The sequence below is a fragment of the Sardina pilchardus genome, chromosome 22 (assembly GCF_963854185.1).
Source record: "Sardina pilchardus chromosome 22, fSarPil1.1, whole genome shotgun sequence".
NCBI lineage: Eukaryota > Metazoa > Chordata > Actinopteri > Clupeiformes > Clupeidae > Sardina > Sardina pilchardus.
The window spans coordinates 16356249-16379272 of record NC_085015.1 but is presented as its reverse complement, the minus strand read 5'-3'; the positions used below and the strand labels follow the sequence as shown (position 1 = coordinate 16379272).

Genomic DNA, 23024 nt, shown 5'->3' with positions numbered 1-23024 from the left:
ACATGCATTTAGATCACTGTGTCCATCCCCAGAGTACTAATACCATGATCTTAGTGTGCCTGCCTCCTGATTCACATCATCATTTTTAAAAGTCAAATCAGAAACGAAGGTCAGAGGCATTGCCTTGCTGTGGCTTAGCTTTAGGGGCAGGGGACTGAACACCATACATTCCCAAACATGGCAACATCGGCAACTTATGGATGTGTGCAGCGTTGTCAGGATAATAATGAATAATTCTTGAATAATTGTATTAAGTCGAGAATGTAGATATTTTTCTACTTTTTTTTTTTACCCAAACGTTCACAAAGGGTGACTGCTGGATTGGAGGGTGGTGGTGGGGGGCGAGAGAGCGCGAGAGCGAGACAGAGAGAGAGAGAGAGAGAGAGAGAGAGAGAGAGAGAGAGAGAGAGAGAGAGAGAGAGCGCGAGAGAGAGCGAGAGAGAGCGAGAGAGAGCGAGAGAGAGAGAGAGAGAGACAGAAAGAGAGAGAGAGGATGGACAGACGGCTGGCTGGCTGGCGGTTTACTCACCTGTGCTGGTGCGGACCCTCATGACGGCGTCGAAGCCCACCTGCTTCTGCACGTCCCGCCGGAGGTCGTGCAGGAAGCGCTCCTGGTCAGACTGGGCCTAATGGTGGTCAACACACACACGCCGGAAGATCAGCCACAACGCTTGACCCAGTGATGTAACGGGCTCCAGAACTAAAAGGCTAAAATCTGTAACTTTGTGTCTGTCTTTCAACAAGAAACACAAAAAACAATGCTTGACCGTTCTATTTTCCTTCCCAAACTATTTCCTCTGCATTAAAATAACATATGGAATGTTATAATGGAAACCTTGTGGGAACAACTATCACACTGATAATGGAACTCTTGAAACGGTCTATAGCTGGTGGAAGGGTTCTGCAATGCTTGTTGCATGAACGTAAAAAAAAAGCTATACCATGACCATGAAAATAGAAGTTGTGGGCCAGCAAAATATCTAAATGCTATTGAGGGGGTGGAAATACAGACATAGACACGACTTGATTACATGACGCCATGTGAAATCCTATCTAGATTGTCATTCATAATTACGAACGAATTGGTCGACACGATGGCCACAACACTATGTGTCTGGGCTGTTTAATCCAGTGACCTTGTGGTTCTATATGGAATCCCGTTTGACACAAGTGAAATCACAGACCCCTGGGCATAAATCTCAGATTACCAACCTGCTGGTGAGAACAGATAAAACTGCATGTGCGTGTGTGCGTGTGTGCGTGTGTGTGTGTGTGTGTGTGTGTGTAGGGAACAGGAAGTGGATTACAGATCAGATGGCTCAGGATGGCAGAACGCTGACAGTTGCACTGAGGCAGATTTACATTATTTATTTATTTTATTTCAAAGACCTACATTCCGAAGACTTGACTTTTTGAATCAAAGCCATGTCAGGTACAAAACAAACTCGCAGACGAACGTTATCGTTGGCATCTTGAAATGTCTTTCTTTTACTTGTTACATTAGTGGTTGAGATACTGATAATTAGACAAAGCACATTTGCATTGCTTATGATCATGGAGTGCTCACTCAACCCTCATAAAAACGGTTGAACACAACCTTATGAAGCCGCAATTCTGAGTCAGTGTAGAGTGGATTTACAGGGACTGGGTACGTACCCGAAGCGTTCCGTTCGTAGAACGTCTGTTGCGGCATTTAGCTTCCACTATAAATCAGTGGAACCGGCTGCATCAGACGCTGATCGCAGTGCATACCAAAGATCATACAGCGCTCCGCTCTAGAATCTTTGGTGCATACATTCTAAAGACATTCTACCAGTCTTCTACAGTAGCCTTACTCTATACCAATGGTGTGGTCTACTTAGCTGTAGTGGATGTACTGTGAGTGACGTAGTAGTTATATGGAAATGGGAATACTATGATCAACCCCAAATGTTAATATGTATCCTTGTCTATTTTAAGTGGGTATACTGATATGGTGATGCTTTTTAAGTGGGCATACTGCGTAGTCCTGCGTATCAGGTAGACCACTGTGGTTCCAAAACTTTTCACAATGAGTGCCACCTCAGAGAAGAACCAAGTACCACCATTATGGGCAGCATTAAAATACAGTTGCATAGGCCAATTTATATAATATATTTTATATTGTACATACTGTTTTGCATTTGTTTTTGTCTTATTTTGTTTTTCAAGAAAGATAAAAACTAGTTTAAATGTAGTGATTTTTCCTTATATATATTCTTATATCATTTGAAGTGATTATTTTGTCTTCATGACCACTGACGGTAGACTACAACACTGCTCCAAAAATTACGAGACACACGCTTGCTGGTCCTCTGAGGTGACGCGCTCACCTGGAAGTAGGTGTACTTGTAGATGGAGCCTCCGGTGGAGGTGGGGACCACGCCGAGTGTCGCCACGTCCACGTACTGGTTGGGGAACAGGAAGAGGTCCACGCAGCAGCCCTGCGCCACGCACTCCTTGGCCAGGTTGGCATAGAAACTGACCTGCGGCTGGAACAGTGCCTGGGGGAAGAGTGTGTGTAGAGGTGACGGTCAGACGGTCGTCCGCAGGTGAAGATTGAACTCGTACAGTAAAGTAGGATGGATGACAGAGAGTATGAATGGAAGAGGATGACGGGGGGAGTATGAATGGAAGCTATTGTGCTTCTAGTGAATAGACCACAGCACACAGCATGTGAAAGGGATGAGGAATGTACCTCAGGCCAACACACACACACACAGAGGAAGAAAGAGGAACTGATGGCAGAACGGGGCCAGGTAATGGAGACAGTAGACAGTAAAGAGAGAGAGAGGGAGAGAGAGAATAAGAAAAAGAGAGAACAACAAAGAGAGAGAGAGAGAGAGAGAGAGAGAGAACGAGAAAGAGAGAAAGCAAGAAAGAAAGGAGAGAAGAGAGGGCGAGCGAGAGAGGGAAAAAAAGGGAGATAGAGATTGTTACCTTTTCTTTGTCTGTGCCAACCTGCTTCTTGTCTTCCCTGTTCTTCAGTTTCCCAGGGGCCTCGGCGATGGGCAGAGACGTGTGGAAGATGAAGAGTTTCCCAGCACAGTCAGCCGCCTGACCCCACACACACATATAAATAACAGACCACCAGTTAGGATGACTTCTATCAACTCAAAAGATCATTGATATACTCTCACTCTCCAACACACACACACACACTCTGTTGAGTGTCTGAAGCTACCGTACCTTCAGGGCCTCCAGACCAGCCTGGATCACAGGTCCGAACACCGTCTCCGTCTCCCGTGTGTCTGCAAACATCTCAGGGATCTGGTCCAGCAAGCTGACACACACACACACACACACACACACACACACACACACACACACACACACACACACACACACACACACACACACACACACACACACACACACACACACACACACACACACACACACACACACACACACACACACACACACACACACACACAAAGAGAAGCGAAAGTGAGTTCATGAACTATTAAATGATCTCTTGCTTATAATCCTCCCACCAGAAGAAGTGAAAGAACGGAGGGTGCATTTTATAAAGACAGAAAAGCACAGCAGACGATCTCGGGACTGTATTCGGGAAGCTACCTCTCGATGACGACACGAGACTCGTCGACGTTGACGAGGAAACCGTCGAGCAGCGGGACGAACATGTCGGCCACGTCGGACACCACCATCATCTGGGGCTGCGCCAGCGAGGCCTTGACGTTGTAGAAGTGCAGCACCTTGTTGTAGGTGACGAAGCCCACGCGCACCGACGACGGCAGCTCCGGGTTCTCCCTGGAGGAGAGAGAGACAGAACAACACGGACTCAAACATCAAGGTGTGTGTGTGTGTGTGTGTGTGTGTATATATGTTTTTGTATTTATGTCTGTTTGTTTTTCCTCACTGTGTGTATGCATGTTTATATGAGCTTGTAAGTAAGTATGTGTGTGTGTGTGTGCGCATGTGTGGACACTTGCAATAGTCAACACAAGAGTTCCTTTTCTCTTGAATGAAACACTAACGCACACACGTCTAGACCTTTGACTAATTTCAATAAATGCTCCGGACAGGGAATTCATCCACCTGCGGAGTTTCATCCATCTCAGCCTTTGTGTGCATTTGTGGAGTACCTGGGCAGGTATTTAAGCCTGTGTGTGCATTTGTGGTGCACCAAGGCAGGTATTTCAGCTTGTGTGTGCATATGTGGCGTACCAGGACAGGTATTTAAGCCTGTGTGTGCATTTGTGGCATACCTGGGCAGGTAAAGCAGCCTGTGTGTGCATTTGTGGCATACCTGGGCAGGTAATCCAGCAGCGTCTTCAGCTCCTGGCAAACGATGTTCACCATGCCGCTCCGCACCGCGTTGTAAGACACGTCAATCAGGAAGATATAGGCAGGGGGCTGAGGAAGCTTGTTGTTCTGCAACCACACACAATCAAAATCTCGACTGACTTTTCAATTACTTCTTCTAAACACCAATACCAAGCATATTGGTATTAAAACAGCAATGCCCAAATTGTAAACCATAAATTGGTGGTCTAGACATGAATTTCACCTTTTACGTCAATTCAGACATCGATCTTGTCCAAACTATGTCGAGGCCACACATAGCTGTGCCTGGCCTTCAACATTCACTCAGAAAAACTCCACCACACTGCATACAGCCGGCCATTACTCATTAAGAGGGGATCACTCAAGGCTTTGTTAAGTGCCAGCGTGGTTGAGTGAAACAGGACATGTGTGAAAAGTCCATTAAGCTCCTGACATATATGATGGACTTAAATGTTTCTGACTGTGAGAGTTATGGACATTCCAGTGGCTGTCGTAAGTCCCTTTGGATAAAAGCACCAGCGAAATACCATATTGCCACATTTGCTGCTGCATTTCCAGCGTAAAAATATCCATATGTGCAGTCCAGCTGAATTCCACTACTACTGGTCCCTAGAGCTGGTGAGCAGCATGTACACTGCAGTAGCCAACAGTGGCTAGGAACGCATAGCTGCCCGTTGAGAGCGCTAGGTAAGTATCTTTACACTAAAAACAATACCTGCTCATTAATAACACAATCAATAACACTAGCTTAGATAATCACATTTAGCTGCGTAGTGCTGGTGGTGAGAACGCACCTTGCAGTAATCAACAGTGGCTAGGAACTCGTAGCTGCCCATGGAGAGCTCTAGGGAAGTATCTTTACTCTAAATACCTACTAGTTTTCTTTTTTGATCTTCATAAGATTAATAACACTTTTAGAAAGACTAATAGCACATTTAGCAGGATAGCGTTGGTGAGAATGTACCTTGCAGTAGTCAACAGTGGCTAGGAACTCATAGCTGCCCATGGAGAGCTCTGGCCGGTCATAGCAGTCCACCCTCTTCCCTGTGTGGTCCAGATGCTGGAAGTAATGGGGAGGCACTGTGGAGGTGGAGAAACACACAGACATGTCAATCAATCAATCAATCAATCAATCCAGACATGTCAATCAATCAAACAATCCAGATATGTCAAACAAGCCTGATATATCAAGTGTGTGTGTGTGTGTGTGTGTGTGTGTGTGTGTGTGTGTGTGTGTGTGTGTGTGTGTGTGTGTGTGTGTGTGTGTGTGTGTGTGTGTGTGTGTGTGTGTGTGCGCGTGTGTGTGTGTGTGAATAAGTGATTGCGTATGTGGATTTACTTCCGCAAATATTGGAGTGTGTGTGTGGGACAGCATAAGTAATGATTTGCTTGTGGATTCAACTTCCGTCAGTATCGGTGTGTGTGTGTGTGTGTGTGTGTGTGTGTGCGGGTGTGCGTCTCACCCTCTGTGACACAGCTGCAGAAGCCGCACTGGAACCTGCGGCCGCCCTCGATGAACTGCATGTAGGGACACATGTACGCCTTGCAGCGGTTGCAGCGGATGGGGCCCTGCTCACCGTGGTCCACGATGTACGGAGGCACCTGGGGAACACAGCCTTCATGAAAACAAGACTCCCTCTGTGTGTGTGTGTGTGTGTGTGTGTGTGTGTGTGTGTGTGTGAGAGCAAAAGCAAGTCTATGGGATGAGAAAGAAAAACATCCCTGTGCTGAGTCACTGAGTGCTGTAGTAGAGACATGCCAGCTAGTGTGCGTGTGTGTGTGTGTGTGTGTGTGTGTGTGTGTGTGTGTGTGTGTGTGTGTGTGTTTGTGTGTATGTGTGTATGTGTGTGTGTGTGTGAGAGCACAAGCAGGTCTAGAGAGTGTGTCTGGGAAACAGGATGCGGTAAGAAGTGTCTTCACAAAAATATAATTTCCTCTGCCCTATCAGATCTGCCTCATATTGACAAACCACAGAAGAAGAGAGCCAAAGTTAAGGGGTCACTTGGGGTCAAACTGATGAGCAGTGTGTGAAGGATAAACGGAGGACCATCAGGAGACCATCAGAAAGAAGAAACATCAAATCAACTGTTATCAAATAAAATGAAATCAAAACAAAAGCTCACATTTACAGAACAGGCTTATCGTATTTGCTCTAGAAAATCAGCTAAGCTAACCTTTAAGAACCAGATCAATTGGAGGAATACCCCACAACCACCAACACCATATGATATTTGGAAAATATAAACAGACATGTCTGAGATATGGACGTAATATGCGCACTCTATGTCTATGTGTGCGTGTGCGAGTATGGGTGTGTGTGTGTGTGCGTGTGCGAGTATGGGTGCATGTGTGCGTGTGTGTGTGTGTGCGCGCGCATGTGCGTATACACATGCGTGTGTGTGTGTGTGTGTTTTTACCTCATCTGGGGGCAGGGTGGCCAGAGGTTTGATGACTGCAGCCAGTGGCACCTGTGACTGCTTGGACATGTCTGAGGTGCAGGGCACGTTGTAGGCAGTGCAGCGGATGAACCGGGGACTAGCGTTGCCTACACACACACACACACACACACACACACACACACACACACACACACACACACAGAGAGAGAGAGAGAGAGAGAGAAAGTCATCGTCACTGCTAACTCAGTCAGACATACTGTAGGGCACTTGAAGCAGCAGACAACTCATAAGTCAGACGTGTCTAGCAGCCGTTTGCCTGTCTCGAGGTGAGATTCTTAGAGGACCCAGAACACAAGAAGAGCACAGACATATGACTCAGACAGACAGCACAAAACATCACAAACCCTCTGGGCTGCTAGCTAGTCACACACATAAGAAAAGGCTAATTTAGAGGCCAGGCGACAAGCGTCACTCACAACAACACAATTTCTGGCTGCAGGGGTGTTGCGGAGCTCGTCACGTGACCAAAGTTATCGACTGACTGACTCATTTTTTTCTTCTCTTTTTTATTTTTAGGTGATGATTTTACAACCTTGTAAAGTGACCTTGGGTGTCATGAAAGGCGCTTTAAATAAAATGTATTATTATTATTATTATTATTATTAGTAAAGAGGATGTGGACTCACCTTGATCTTTGACCTGGAAGTTGGTGGTGACAAGGGGCGGGGCCTGACCTCTGACCCCCGTGGTGAAGGGATCGGTGCCTTTGTTGGCCTTGTCGTCCTCAATCACCTGGATCTGCAGAGGGGAGGGGGGGAAAAAGCCATGAGACAAAATAAAGAATAGACACAAACACATACAGGACACACACTCTCGCGCCATACAGAATACTGTATATGCCACCTCACATTGCTTTGGCATTCCAACTACTAGTTAGAAGATGCAGTCAGGGATTTTTTTTTGTGTGATTTCAAGCCCATCGTTTATTTAGTCACATTCAGCAATCATCTCCTCTAGCTGTCAAAATGAACAAGGTTCAGCTGGACGTCACTGTGGCTCGAGATCAATGATCTCTTTTGGACGTATAATGCACCTTCATGTCGTAAATTCTAGGGGCGAGGCCATTAAAACGAGCATATATAGGGGCGTGATATTTAAATCATGCTTGTTTCCAGCCGCCACATTTATCAACACACGTTTATTCTTACGCTGGAATTGGAGTGATACGAAAGTTTGATGAATCACACGAGCCCCATCGTAAAATGATTTCTGCGCTCAGATGTACGCTGGTTTCTACGCTCGGTTGATAAATGAGGGCCAATGTACTTTTTTTTTTTTGCACAAAACCATCTGCTACCAAATTGAAATGTAAACACAAACTAACGCTACTTCCTCCACAATCCCCGACTGCATCTTGAACATCATGTCCAAGAAGATGATTTCTACATCAAAAGAGAAGGAGGAAGAACACCAAGATGAGAGGATCGAAGAGGAGAACAGACAATTTGTGTCCACCAGTGATACTATCGTCAGAATATACCTCTCCAGGCACCAGGATATACAACTCCAGCCAACGTGGGCTCGTGGCTTGGAACTTGGAATGGTGTGGAGAAGTATTACGAACTGCACTTTTGCACTCCAGATTGCCTAATCTCTTTGGGTATCCAGCGAAGCTTTATTTGATTTCATTCTGACTGCACTTCCTGTGTGGCTTATTTAAGGGTCATAAAATAATCCAACAAAAAAACGTCACTAAGGTCCACGTAGCTAACCTGATTACACGTTTATGTTTATTCAGTAAATCCTCTCAAATAGAAGCGGAAGCTGGCTAATAAGCAAGCCTGGCCATGGCTGCCAGCAGGAATAGCAGTTCAAGGCATTCTATTTTCAATGCAATTAGTATTTTGCGGCTGTCAAATGAATGGTTACATTTTATCCTGATATGGACGACAGGATGGCGGCATGAGGATTTTGCAAGCCAATGCCGATGATGCGTTCAGAAGTATATTGCGACGATAGAGCTCCACCACAACATCAAGTTAAGCGTAGATCCAGCAGAGCACCAGAAGCCAAGTCCACACGATGTAAGTGACATCTGCATTGTTGAGACTAGCTCTACGTATGTGTGTGTGGAAGGTGTGGTAGGGTGGGGTGGAGTGAAGGTTGGTTTAAGACACGAGTGAGTGAGTGAGTAAAGTCAGTGGGCTCCAACAACAAGAGTTGGGTTGGTCATGCAAAGAGAGGCTATCTACAGGACACAAGACATGCAGACAGGAACAGAGTAGCACCAACTGCTGGTGGTCAGTTTGGGGATGGACAAACGTCCTCATCCAATGGAATCACATGTAGATGACACACACATGAACATGCGGTTAGTCACTTCACTATCAGAATACTCAAAGCAGCAATTGTGATGCCATAAGAACTGCTCTGAGACCGTCATCATTATAATACTAATTCTGCACTGAATGATACCAAAGTCCTTAAAGGGATTATCAGGAGTAAAATGCACTTTAGATCAATACTCCGGATAATCCTTTTAAGTGTCTCTGATGATACCTGCTCAACTCTGCTCATCTCTTATTTTACTGAACTTGGTTCAGATGCTTCCTTTCCCCGTATTCGTAGGTGGATGCCATTGCGACATGGCGACTCGTACCTTTTGAGGGCAGCCGTGGTGTACTGGTTAGGGCTTCGGGCTTGTAACCGGAGGGTTGCCAGTTCGATCCCCAACCAGTCCACCACGGCTGAAGTGCCCTTGAGCAAGGCACCTAACCCCAGTCACTGCTCCCCGAGCGCCGCTGGTTGGGCAGGCAGCTCACTGCTCTGGGTTAGTGTGGGATTCACCTCACTGTGTGTGTGCTGTGTGTATTCACTAATTCGGTTAAATTGGGTTAAATGCAGAGAAACTAATTTCCCTCACGGGATCAACAAAGTATATATTCTATTCTACCTATGGCCGAATTACAGCCGTGGCCATATCTTTGACCAACCCCACTCCCACTCATATTGCTTAAACAACATGGCATCATTAATGCGGGACACACAGTAACAATCCTAACAATTGTTACAGTCGATCCTTGGGAAAAATAATCAAAATAATCGTTAATTCATAGAGAGGTAGAATACTCTTCTTTCTCAAACTTCTAAGTGCTTTTCGGAGTGCCAGAATGAATTAATGAGCACCTCTTGCGAATAATAATAACGTAACGTAGCTGTGAATAACGTTAACTGGTTTATCGTGTTAGCACCGACAGTAGGCCTGAGGTATTTAAAATGCTGGGTTTGTTCAGAATGCTATTACACAAGAATGGCAACAGCAACCTATCAGTAACCTACAATACATTCACATCACCTTTGGTATCGTCTCAGATCGCTTGGAATCTTAACAGAGGTGATGCCATTAGCACCTACCTGGTACTACTTTTGGCTTATAATAAAAAAACAGTGAGTAGAGTTGAGGCAAGTTGAGCAGGTACAAGTGTTAAAACACTAACAGGAGTAGCAGTAGTACTTGTTATTTTTAAGATACTTATACTCAGGGCAACTCTGAGTCTCTCAAGCTTGCATGCTCAGGAAACAATCTTGTCCACTGTAAAGAATCTAACGCTGGACTGACGAAAGCATTGTCATCTAACGCTATTCCATTTAAATACCAGTGTCAGATCATTTGACAACACAAGAGACACAACACAAAGAGCTTATAAAAAAAAAAAAAGAAAAAAGAGACTGAACACATTCAGGAGAAACACTCACAACACCCAATAAGGTTTCCAAGTGAGGGTGGGGGGTGTGTGTGAAGGTGGTTAGTGCAACACACAGGAGAGATAAGAGAGAACAGACACACACTGATCGACACACACACACACACACACACACGTCACTTACTGGGCTGGGGATAGCGTCTGGGTCTATTCTATGTCTTGTTTTCTGCACAGGCGGCATGTCAGGCGCTTGCTTTTTTTATTTAATGTTTTTTTTTGTCCAGCAAATTGAGAGAGAGAGAGAGAGAGAGAGAGGAGGGAGAGGAGGGAGAGAAGAAAGATGCCAAAAAAACGACAACAAAACAAAGGGAGACATGAGGAAAAGGAAGAAAGAATAGAGGGGAAAGGTCAACAGATGAGTAACCATGGTTACCTCTGTTTTCTTTATGCTTTTGTGCAGACCGGCAAAACACACATATTAGTCATGAGTGCATTTTTTAAAAATTATTATTATTATTATTACTACTATTATTCTTAGAGGGCATTTTCAAGAAAACATGGATGCAGAAGACACTTGCTGTAGTGCATGCAAATTACCTCTTTATATCTTATGAAAGAAAATGCAGTTTTCTTGAGAGAGCTCAAGCAAAAATATAAAAATAGGTTGCACTTAATTTAACAGTGTAGGCATCATCCAAGTTAAGCCACCTTATGATGCATGCGTGAGACACAGTATAGCCTATCCCAAACACCAAAACACACACCAACACAAACGGACGTTAACTTTGGACATACCACGGCACCATGTCAAGCAAACTGTGTGAGGGGGAGTGCGTTTGTGTGTGTGTGAGGGGGAGTGTGTTTGTGTGAGGGGGAGTGTGTTTGTGTGCGAGTGTGAGAGTGTGTGAGTGAGTGTGAGCTATTGAATCTGAATGCACAAGACAACAGTGAAACGGACATGCTGATGTATGTAGGTGTTATATACACTGTGGTGTGGTGTGTGTGTGTGTGATCTGTGATCTGTGAAGAGCCTGAACAGGCATACACCACACTCACTGCCAGAGGATGTGCTTAAGTGCCATTAAACCAGACGGCAGTGTGATCAAAGAAGAGTTGTGTGCACACTTACATCCATGCAAGTATCTTTCAACGAAAAGAACAGCAGACGTAGAGGTTTGTATTGCCCTGATAAAGGGATTTTGACTGAAAGCTTAGTGTTCTTCTTCAATTAACTCATTGGCTGCCAGCGATTTTCAGTGCAGAGCGCTCCATACTGCCAGACGTTTTACAGAATTTTGACTGTTTTTCCAAGATCCACCGAACGGTGAGCTTTATGACTATGTAAACACCGAAGGTACCAAATGAAAGAGTAGACTCTCTTCTTTCACCAGGAAAAAACGGTTTGTTTCTATCGTTTTTCGTTCTTTAGTTATCGTCAGTAGAACATGGGTTAGTTTGGCTAAAAACACCTGTTTTTGACCAAAACATGGAGAAAACGATCTTTTTGTGAAAATCAACTTTTTAACGTTAGCGTTTCAGTAGTATGTCAACCACGATTGCACTGTTATCTCGTCAGTCTCGTCAAGGTTGCTAGGGACTCTGATGGTCGCTAAAGACTCTGAACAGGATGCTAGACTTAGCAAGCTAGCACTAGCAAGGTTGTTGTTAATCTATATCGCAATATCCAATGTAAATGGATCATACCGTTCACGTGTTTTCCATCCTTGATGTAAGAAGTAAGCATATTTATTCCCTGCATCGCGTGCAAACTAGATCCACTGTGGTCGATCTTCAGTGTGTTTGCTAGTTGTCTCTGCATGACTTGTGCACTCTAGGCAGATACTAATGATCCAAATGGCACTGTTGCCATCTAGAGGTTCGGATCGCTAGTGCAGTCTGTTTACAAGCCTGAAACTCTGCCAGATCGTTCCCAAGCCCACCCAGGAGCCCTCCCCATTGAAAACGTATGTGTCTAAATTGACGTTTAAAGACGTCAATGGCAGTGAATGAGTTAAAAGATACCATGGATCTGATGGTGCAGAAAGTTCTTCTTTGATTGCAAAAGCCTGAACAGTAAAAAAAAGTGTGTAACTCTTGATAGTATAATACGAGCTGTGAGGATGTGAGCCAGTGTGAATGTGTGTGTGTGTGTGAGTGTGAGAGAGAGAGAGAGAGAGAGTTACATACTGGACTAGGGATGGAATCGGGGTCCAACCGTTTCTGTGGCTGAGGAGCGGGAGCTGGAGCCTGAGGAGGACCCCCAAAGCTCTGTTGCCCCGGATACGGCCCCGGGTAGCCTGGCTGTGGACCTCTCATCTGACCAAAAGCACCTGGTTTAGAAACAACACAATACAAGATCAATACACTGAAGCTTCAATTGAAGAAACTTATATTATCCACCCTGCAAATCAGTCAGGTCTGGGTTCCCACAACGACGGGCTGTTCGGATTCATTATTCCGAAACATCAACTGAAGCACTGTCGGCACCTATACCAGAAATACTCAGCCATAGTGTTTACTGTGTATTTCGCTTCTCATATGTCTTGTAGCACATCATTATTAACAGTAATAATCAGTTGGAAATACTAAATGCTGATGGAAATGCTAAAAAAAAAAAAAAGGTTAAAAAATGACTGACGCTTATGCCATGGCAATAGTTTAGTGCAGCGTACTGTATCAGACACTTAGGCATGGCATCGTACCAAGGCAATCATTTTGGCATCATGATGACAGCTCTACATATAGCATCAGCAAGTTTAAACTCGCCCAGGAAGACAAACACTAAATGGGGCGCAGCAACCGTGGTGGGCACACTAACCGTTCTGTTGAGCGGGGTACCCCTGCATGCCAGGCTGAGGCCCTGGCATGCCCGCTGTTGGGGGGCCCATCTGCGGAGGCATGCCCGGCTGCATGGCCCCCGGGGCCACGTGGTTGGCCTGGGACATGGGGGGCCCAGACATGGAGGGATGCGAGATCGGGGGGCCCTGCTGCATGCCTTGGGGCCTCGGAGGGGCGCCCCCTTGTGGTGGAAAGCCAGCGGTGCCGGGCGGAGGACCCATGGGCCCAGAGAGCTGCGGGGCCGAGTGGAAGGGGGAGGGCTGGGAGCCCGGGGGGGGCTGCTGGGGCGGGGGCTGCTGCTGGGACATGGGGGCGCCGGGGTACGGCTGCGGAGACGCCTGGGTGGAGGTCGGGGGTGGAGGGAGGCCGACGGGGAACCCCGAGTTGGCGGCGGCAGCCGGGCCGGAGGGCGAAGGCTGCGAGGTGGGAGGTGGAGGCCTGGGGAAGCCGGCCTGCTGCTGGGGGACACCCTGCGGAGGTAGCGGGCCTCCGTACAGATGCTGCTGGGAGCCGGGCGGGGGTGCTGCTGTCGGGGGAGCTCCAGAGGAGAAGGGTGCTTGCTGCGAGGGTGGAGGCCCAGCAGCAGAGAACGGAGGCAGCTGCTGCTGCGGATGCTGCTGCGGTGGTGGTGGTGTTGGCTGGGGCTGGGCAGGTGGAGGAGCTCCAGGGAAGGCCTGTGAAGCCTGGGAGACGGGTGGAGCTGGAGCAGCAGCGGATGGAGGTGCGGCTGGGGCCTGAGTGGGGGGAGCAGTGGTGGAGAAGGCCGGCGGAGGCGCGGAAGAGGTGGGGAAGGGCTGCTGGCCGGGTGGGGGACCCCCGTAGAAGGACTGAGGGGGCCCAGGGGCGACTCCGTCACCTGCTGCAGCAGGATGTGGGGAGGCGGAGGAGGAGGTGGGGGGGAAGGAAGGAGGTGGTGCTGTGGATGTGTAGGCGCCGGAGACTGGAGGCTGAGAAGTTGGAGGCACAGCTGTGCGAAACAAACAAATAAACAAAGCAAAGGATGTAAACAAACAAATACAAACACATACACTCACATTCATTCATAAGAGCAGTAAGAACCGGTACTAGGCAAAGCGTTCATTGCTCACTGCAAAGTAAATATTTATACTTTGGATTAATCCAGACTTGATCAAATCAAGAGGACAAATCAATTACGCAAACAGTTATATAATACATAAATGTTATCATGAATCTTTGGATACTAGTCCCTCTCTTCCCTGAGTTTGAAATTAAGCATTTTATTGAATGAACGTCTCCTATTTATAATAATAAGATTATGATAATGGCTGCCGGCACTCCTCACCATAGCCAGGAGTTGTTCCTGTGGGAGGGGCGGACCCAACCTGCATCCCTGCCATCTGATTGGTCATCTGCTGCATGCTTGTAGGTGGGCCAGCGAATGGCTGGCTGTACTGGGGGGAGGACAGGTTCATGGGTGCCGGGGCATAGGGCTGCGACGCAGGGGGCCTGAGAGAGTGAGAGAGAGGTGGAGATTTGAACTCATTCGTTATTGGTTTACAAAAACACTGAAAGATTCACACAATTAAACTTTTGTATAGGATAAAAATTGAGAGAGAGAGAGGGATAGAGGGAGAGAGAGGGGGAGGAAGAGAGAGATAGAGAGTCAGTCAAAGAGAGAGTGAGAGAAAGAGAGAGAAAGAAAGAGAGAAAGAGAGAGAGAAAGAGAAAGAGAAAGAGAAAGAGAGATTTAATTTATAGTGATGATCATGACAATGGCAAATCCCATTGATCACTAAAGTTCTCCAGAACACATTGCTGCCCTATCAAAGCGAAGGTCCCAAAACCAAAATAGTGAGGAGCACTGCTCAGCAACATTACTCAGGAAGCTGCACCATGTATCAGCAGCTTTAACCCCAAGAGAAGCAACCCCTAACACCTCAAAGATACCACTAGCCCTTAACAAACATCTTATATTTTGCTTCATGAACACTCATTTAATTGTCCAACAAACAATTTAGATGTCAATTGATCAAATCTCTTTATTCCAAAGCACAGTCCTTACAAAACAAAATGTCCAAGCTAACTAACTGTCGATCGAAACGTTGCCTTTTATAGCAAACAAATAAAATACTTTATAAGCCATTACACACAGTGTGCAGACCATCCCCTTCACTCTTAGGGACGTTTTTTCTCTGCCACCTGTTAAAACATTTTTTTGGATGTGTGTACCCTTCTCTCCAAATACAAGTTAGGGCTAACGCCATGTAAAGTAACCTGGCCAGAAACAAAATGAGCCACTTCCTGGGACTGCGTGCCTCTCAGATATCAGCTCAGCTCAGGTAGGCAGGAGTGAAGACAGACACTGCCCCAAATAGGAGCAGAGAGGGAACCAATCCACTGGCAAACAAGAACAGGAAGGAAACTCTCTCCACAGAGATGGGAGGAAGTTAAGAGAGTATATATATCCTGGCTAGATGTAGATCTCCTCTCTTCGGTCTGTGATCATGTTATCACACTAGGTGGGTGGGATGCGTGACGGCCGTAGAACAGACCTGCTCGTCCAGTGGTTTCACACTCATCAGACTGATAACGCAACACAGTCCGACTCAAGTCCAACTTCCAACCAGCTGGACTTCACTACCCACAATGTGTTTTGGGCAACAATGCCTTATGACGGCATTGCGCTTAGCCTGCTTTAGGCAGACAACCATATCTACACAGCCTCACAGTACATTTGATGACGCCAAATCGCTCTCCATCGTTCAAACATGGCTCCTATCCTCTTGGTCCTTTAGTAGCCTTCCTTATTCACAAGCAACCCTGTCTCATTTAGCATATGATATGCAGAGTCTCTTGACGGGTCTACAGGGTTTGTGCATTTACTTCACTATCATTTACTCTCCCCGACAAACAAGCCTAAAGCTGGCCTCAGAGTCACTACCTGTTGCCTTAGGGCAGCGGTTCCCACCACCAGAGATTGCAATCCCAATAAAATGGACCCCGATTGTTGAATCAAACAATGTCTTGTATGTGTGTTTACGGGTAGAAGATCGGGTAGGGGGCCCTGGCTTGTCTTAGACACAGGCAAGGGGGCCTCCAAGGGAAAAAAAAGGTTGGAAAACGCTGCCTTAGGGGAACTAGGCAACTGCTACATCACTGAAGAACATCTTCCACAATTACAGTAATGACGATGGATGGTAACCGCAAAGGCCATGAGGCCTAAAACAGGTCTTCATGTGAGGCAATGGGATCCATTAATGGGGTGCTCGGAGTCACTGAACACACTGACCTCTGGTTTGGGGGTGCACTGGGGGGAGGGCCGTTCTGTGCTTGACCCCCAGCGTACTGTCCATAGGCCTGGGGGGCTGAGACAGGCGGAGCGCCTGAAGAGGGGGGGCCGCACATCGAACCTGCGTGGGCAAGAGAGAGAGAGAGGGTAGGGAGGTTAGCAATCACACACGCGAACACAAAAAAACATGCATGCAATATCTAATACGTATCGCATAGGCTTTACAAAACAAGACATCACATCAGAAAAACACATCAGCACTGTAAGCATTAACAGCACGCCACAAAACACCATAAAATAAAAAAAAAATCCTGCATGTTACTGCAGCATGCACCAACAACGTTTCACTAATCAGCCGTGAAGCTGCCAGCTTACTGACGTCATCAAGCCAGAAACAAATGAGAAAAAAAAAGAGAAAGGATGGGAAAGGGGAAGAAAAAAAAAGAGCACGTTGGCAGAGATATGAAGGGCAAATGACAGCATCTGCCTGTGAGCAGCACAGGAGGCGGTGACACATCACAACCTTGACTAACCCAGCCTGAGTCCCTCCCCAAAGGGGCAGCAGCATTCGGCCCAGGCCTGGCCCACATCCGTTCCAGATACGGAAACGATCCAGTGGTGATGATGCACAGGCTAAATAGTTTGAACGATGTTACGGGGCAATTCTAAGCCATGATGTTCAGGCAATTTATATACACTTTTTTAATATACCGGTATTATTTTTTTCTTTTAATCATCGGAGGACAGAATGTTGCAAACTAATCAGAATACTACAAATCACTGCCCGGGAACTACAGTCAAAAAGCTGCCCGATGCATCACCTTAAGTGAAGCTAAAGGCCAACGGCCATTGCCGACGACAAAGCTAGCGTAATAAGGTCCACCACACACAGTCGGCGATAAGACAAACGTGACGGTGGAATTCTATTAATCGCTTTACTACACACTACTGGCGACGCGATCACCGATCGATTCAGTGGAGATACAAAATTGTGCAGAAAATCAGAGAGGGGCCGATTAGAACGATGCGACAGCGAACACTCCACTTGCCGTATGCCTTGCCCCATTCACTTCAATATTCTAAAGACTAAAGAGACTAAATTTACACTGGACTTTGCCATTTATCATTCATACTAGTTAACTATACTTGCTAAATGAACTGCGTAAAATTTGTTTTGCTTCCTAGTGTAATACTTAATCTAGGGTGACAATACTTGCTGTATAAATATCTTGTTTAGACTAGATCTGCAATGATTAATAAATTAGTTGTCAACTATTTATTTAATCGCCAGCTATTTTCTAATTGATAAATCGTCAGTCATTTTTAGGGAAAATACATAATAATAATAAAAAAAATCTTTGATTGTAGCTTCTTAAACTTCAGCTTTGCTTACTCCTCTATGCCCTAAACTAAACACCTTTGGTGTGTGGACAAAATAAGGCTTTTGAAGACATAATCTTGGGCTTTGGGAATCAATCATCAAGGTTTTCTGTCATTGCATTGATCAACTAACCAATTAATCGAAAAAAAATAATCGGTTAATCGACTGTGAAAACAACCAGTCGTTGCAGCCCTAGTTTAGACATTTCTGTGCATGAGACGCAACGTGTGTGAGCATTGCTCATGTTTAGTGCAAGACACTAGCAATGGGCTTTGCCTTCAGAATGAACTTGTATCCCCGCAAACATACAAGTTGAACTGGCTGGCAACAGAGTCGGGGGGGGGGGGGGGGGGTAAGGCAGGTGGGGTTGAGACAAAGTTTTGGGACAAAAGAGGACTGACTGCCAAGCACAATTATACAAAGTTACCTAAGTCAAGAGGAGAGGAGGAGGACAGGTCAGAGACTAAGTTTGCTGCAAAAGCCTTAGAGGGAAAGCTTGCATAAGGAGAATATCCTGAAATACAAGAAAAAGAACAGCAGTGAGGGGAAGAGTCTGCAGTGACGGAAAAAAAAACAGAGTGAGAGAAGAAGGAAAGGAGGAGGAAATTTAGAAGAGAGCAAGAGAGAGAGAAAGAAAGAGAGACAGAGAGGGGAGAGACCTGGATATGAGGAAGAGAGAAACAAAGCTGACAGGGTTTCATGTTGTCAAACTGCTTTTCCTGAGGCAGTAGAGGTAGAGGGGCCGGGCCACTGTGAGCCTCGAGTGAGAGAAATCACAGCGACATTAGTGTCACCAGACAGACAGAAGTGCTTTCTGGCAACGCTCGCACCGTACCCAGGGAGCCAGAGACCTCTCTACGCAGAAAAAGGTCTGTTGAAGAACACTAATGGTTTCACTTCCTACAGCCCAATTCTTAGAATTAGAAGGAGCTTTGGAGGCTGGACTGTGATGACCACTCAGCTGTGATCTAGAACCACCGCGCTCCCTTCTTCAGAGAGAGAGAGAGAGAGAGAGAGAGAGAGAGAGAGAGAGAGAGAGAGAGAGTCTCAACAGAGTCCGCAACTGAAGCACTATATTACTCAGAGCGTAAAAATAATTCTAGAAGACTAGAAGGGCTAATTTCTTCAAACATCTGCGCTGCCATCACGTCTAGTGTGGCCAGTTCCATCGATTACAATGGAAGCTAATTGTCGCACCAAATGCTCTGCGAACGAGACGCTTCCGTTACATGCCTTGGATAGCGCCTCTAAGTCACACACCTGTGAAATTAGGCTACTATACACGCCTGAGAGAACTCTGCGCTGAAATGTGTAAAAGTTGACGCAAGCAATCAAAACATTACTTTCTGAAATGCCTTAACCAATCTAAAGACCTCTGACTGAGAGGCTGGACGGTGAGCTGAAAGACTCTGAAGGCTAAAAGTGCAGGAATGTAGCCTACATAAGCTTAGGCTGGGCCTGTGCCCAAACAGCCTTGTGGCATTCCTGTAGACTTTGCAGCTACATCGTACTGTTGGAGGTGTTGCGCTGAGGGGCCTTGCGTTCTTGGTGCATAATGTTCCAGGACTTTCCAGAAATTCTTCCAAATTCAAAGACAACTTCTAGTTGCAATTTTCTGCTATTGCCCCCAACACACAAAGAAGCAAAATCACGGAATGCAATATTTGCAATTCTCTTTTTTCAACCGTTTGTTTAGAACAGAAATTTTGGTTGTTACGGAAACGTGACATCACACTTACGCACTCTATTCAGTAAGATATAAGGCTGCACCAATCACAACAAACCCTTGAACGTCAGTAACAGACGGAGGAGTGTCAACAGACGGAGGATTGTCAACAGACGGAGGAGCCGGCCTCATATTTAGCCCTGTGACACAACACCCACCACGCCACGAGTGCCCGTCTTGTCTTACCTGGCATTGGAGCTCCAGGCTGGTAAGCAGAAGTGGGCCCGTTGTAGGGGGGGTACTGCCCTGGGTACCCTCCTGCCACGTGCTGGCCCCCATAAGCAGCCTGCGGGTAGCCCTGGTATCCAGGCTGAGGAGGACCGTAAGGGGAGGCCATGTGTGGTTGCTGGTTCACATTCATCCTCTCAATTCATCCCTGTGGAGTGGACACACAGAGTGAGAAGGACATCTTGGGTTTAGTCTTTCTGCATGCATTGCTATTTAAACAGAAACAGGAGATGGAGTAAGTAGCAAAAGAACCGATAGCACTAGACGTCCTATAAAATCGACAGCATTAAATAAACTTGCCAGTTTTAGACATTAACAACAAGCACATGAGCATTCAGCACTAGATCCTACTATTGCATAAGGACTTCACACATAGACACTTATCTCCAGAGTACAAGGTTTAAAAACACACTGCAGTAGCCTATGTAATGTAGCCAAAGCAAGGCCAGACATCTGTTGTAACTGTTTTCCGACATCACTTAGTTTTACACTCTGTACTCAAGACACGAGCAGCTGGATACGGGACAGTAGCGAAGTAGCAACCAACAGTTCCACCATAAAACTGGGCCAGACTTTTTTGCTGTACTTCAGACAAAACACAATTAAAGTGATGTAGCTGGTTAACCTTTAAAAGGTGTGGGTTTTTGAACTTCCGCAACAATTCAAGGTTCTAAAATTCTATGTTGAATTCAATGAACCCAGATATTCTTTAGAACGTTCATTTTCCATCATTCCCACCTTTAATCTACCCTGGGATTCCAGAGTTCTCGCGAGAGCACAATTTGAACTGTGTCTACAAGATACTCTTATCTGGCCACGAGCAATGATACACATTACGCTTTGCACCAATATCGGAGCTAACCGATCAAATCGGCATAGGCGGGACAAAGGCGAGCTGAACTGATGACGACAGCGGCAGCACTACAACTTTCAGTTTTGGTCGTAGTTATCCAATTGCGTCGAAGTCCAGAATCAGTCACAGTAAACATTGGTCGTATCCAATTGTGTGCAGTGAGATTTTCAAAGGCATGCTTGCTGGTGCCGCCCCTCGAGTTGGGCCATTTTCATAACTCACGGCCAGACCCTTAATCTGAAAGATTCCAGGGTATGGTTTACTACAGGGCTACCTTTAATCCACCTACATACATATTTTCACAACAGGTTTAAGTTGTATACGGTTGCTCCCCGCGATGTCTCCCCCGCATTCTCTCATGCGGTGACCCGATCAGTTACCAGAGCAGAAACCTTCCAGCCATTTTTGTTTAGCTGTCAATAATGAAAAATATGGCACAGTTAAGTTACTATAGATCAGTGTAGTGTGAGGCCGATCAGCTGCAGAGCTGCATCTATGTACATGACAAAAGTGCACCTCTTCCTGTAGCCACTTCCCTTCCCGGTGCTCCCACGGCAGGCCTAGCTGTGTCACAGGCATCTTCTGCTTACACAGCAAACTATGAGGCACTAATAGAATCATCATACCAGTGAAAACAAGAGCGGTAAGAGATACTGAACCCTTTAAATAGCTACAGATGGCAATGATGTTTTTTTTTTTATATAATTGTTATTAAGTTGTACAAATGTTTCTGCACTCCCTAACACTAGACAGGATAACACTACTGCATTCTCAAAGTCCAGCAAAGATAAGCCAGCCAGGACAACTTCTCAAATACTCCATTCTTAGAGTAAATGTCTAAGTCCAGTAAAAGGAGACCCTACATTATTATAGGGTATTTCAGTATTAGAACCCCCTGAAAGGGTGTGGAATTTACTGATGGTGTTTTGAAGTTATTCTGCACCAAGTAGAACTAATTATTTGATAATAATATGGGCATATTAGGTACAATAGGTATAATAGGTACATGGCCATTTACATAAATATTAGGAGCTGAAGGTTATAAAAGTGTATCATGTTTATTTGTATAATCAAAGGACAGTCTTGCTCTATAGCTATACACGTGTGCTCACTTCTGGTACGTTGGCTATCATAACGGTAACTATAACCAAAGATCCTTAAATATTGACAAGATAGGCCAACGTAATGCATCTCTATGGAAGCAAAATTCGAACAGTTCCGGTCTGCTTAAAGAGGCGTGTCGCAAAGACGTCATAGTGGGATATCGATCTCTGTCAGATTGGCAAGCAGTTCAGCTCGAATGTTAACAGGTCTGCTTAAAGGGGGATTTAGCCCCCCTCCCCTTTGCGAAGACAGAACGCGGAAATGATTGAACGTTTGCGCCTCTCGCTCCGCTTTAACCCTCTCTGCTATAACAAGCTATTCGAGTCTTTTGAGAGGTCTGAGACATACGCTTGTAGTAGCCGGAAAGAATCTAAGAAGTAGCCTAGTCCAGAGCCATATAAAGAGAGAGTTGTGACAACTCCATTGACGCTAATGTTCCATATTTTCTCAACAATAGTTCCCGGAAGTTAGGATCGAACACTCGTTAACAGACAGTAAAAGACGGTTATTTTATGATTCTAACGAACAGTCAAAATCGCTTCCGGGAACTATTTGAACTACTTAAAGTTACACGAACCACGTCACAAACCGAATTTTCTGTACCCGGGTTGTCGCAACTCTCTCTTTATATGGCTCTGGCCTAGTCTAAATGATGACTTAACACAGCTCATGGATACATGTCAATCATCATGGGCCTTGCCTATATTCCACAGACGTGGCCAAGCCTGTCACATTAACTCAGCATGGTGGTGGTGTGGCAATATAACATCTGCTGACGTCCCACAGAAGCGATGCTAATATCGGCAGTCAACGTCACGGTATACAGTGCTGGGTGAAACTGCACAAGGAGAAAAACAAACTCAATTGATGCTTCATATTTTGGTTCACGCTGTCCAGATATAAACACTTTTATCGCTCAGCAAACCGGAGGACTTACTACAAGGGCCGCAAAAAGGGGTGAGCCAAAAAGGAAATAATGGCATCATTGGCCTAATGTAATGACACCCTATTCTCTACTGAAGAAAATAATGCTCACACAGTCAATCACAAAGCTCAGCTGTACACAAATGGAATGCTCAGCATGTATTTAATTACATTCTACCTACTTTAGTGTTGGCTGTCTGCAATATAGGTCTACTCGTCGTATTGTCTGATATTGTGTAATATGAACGAGAACACTTGGCCTTGAAAACTCCAGGGCTACTTCTTGCT

At 45.8% G+C, this 23024-nt stretch overlaps 1 protein-coding gene across 2 annotated transcripts in view; it reads right to left on the bottom strand.

Annotated features, from left to right (window-relative positions):
- Positions 1-23024, bottom strand: part of sec24c (SEC24 homolog C, COPII coat complex component) — a 37446-nt gene that overhangs the window by 11410 nt on the left and 3012 nt on the right. For both annotated transcript variants that reach the window (XM_062525591.1, XM_062525592.1), the window contains exons 2-16: positions 19814-20003; positions 16521-16641; positions 14574-14737; positions 13251-14237; positions 12620-12762; positions 7415-7526; positions 6747-6874; positions 5793-5931; positions 5294-5409; positions 4292-4416; positions 3601-3792; positions 3208-3301; positions 2959-3075; positions 2352-2522; positions 530-626 (exon numbers count right to left, since the gene is read on the bottom strand). In XM_062525591.1, the coding sequence (XP_062381575.1) occupies positions 530-626; positions 2352-2522; positions 2959-3075; positions 3208-3301; positions 3601-3792; positions 4292-4416; positions 5294-5409; positions 5793-5931; positions 6747-6874; positions 7415-7526; positions 12620-12762; positions 13251-14237; positions 14574-14737; positions 16521-16641; positions 19814-19988 (2881 nt within the window). In that variant the 5' untranslated portion in view covers positions 19989-20003. The remainder of the gene's footprint in view (positions 1-529; positions 627-2351; positions 2523-2958; positions 3076-3207; positions 3302-3600; positions 3793-4291; positions 4417-5293; positions 5410-5792; positions 5932-6746; positions 6875-7414; positions 7527-12619; positions 12763-13250; positions 14238-14573; positions 14738-16520; positions 16642-19813; positions 20004-23024) is intronic.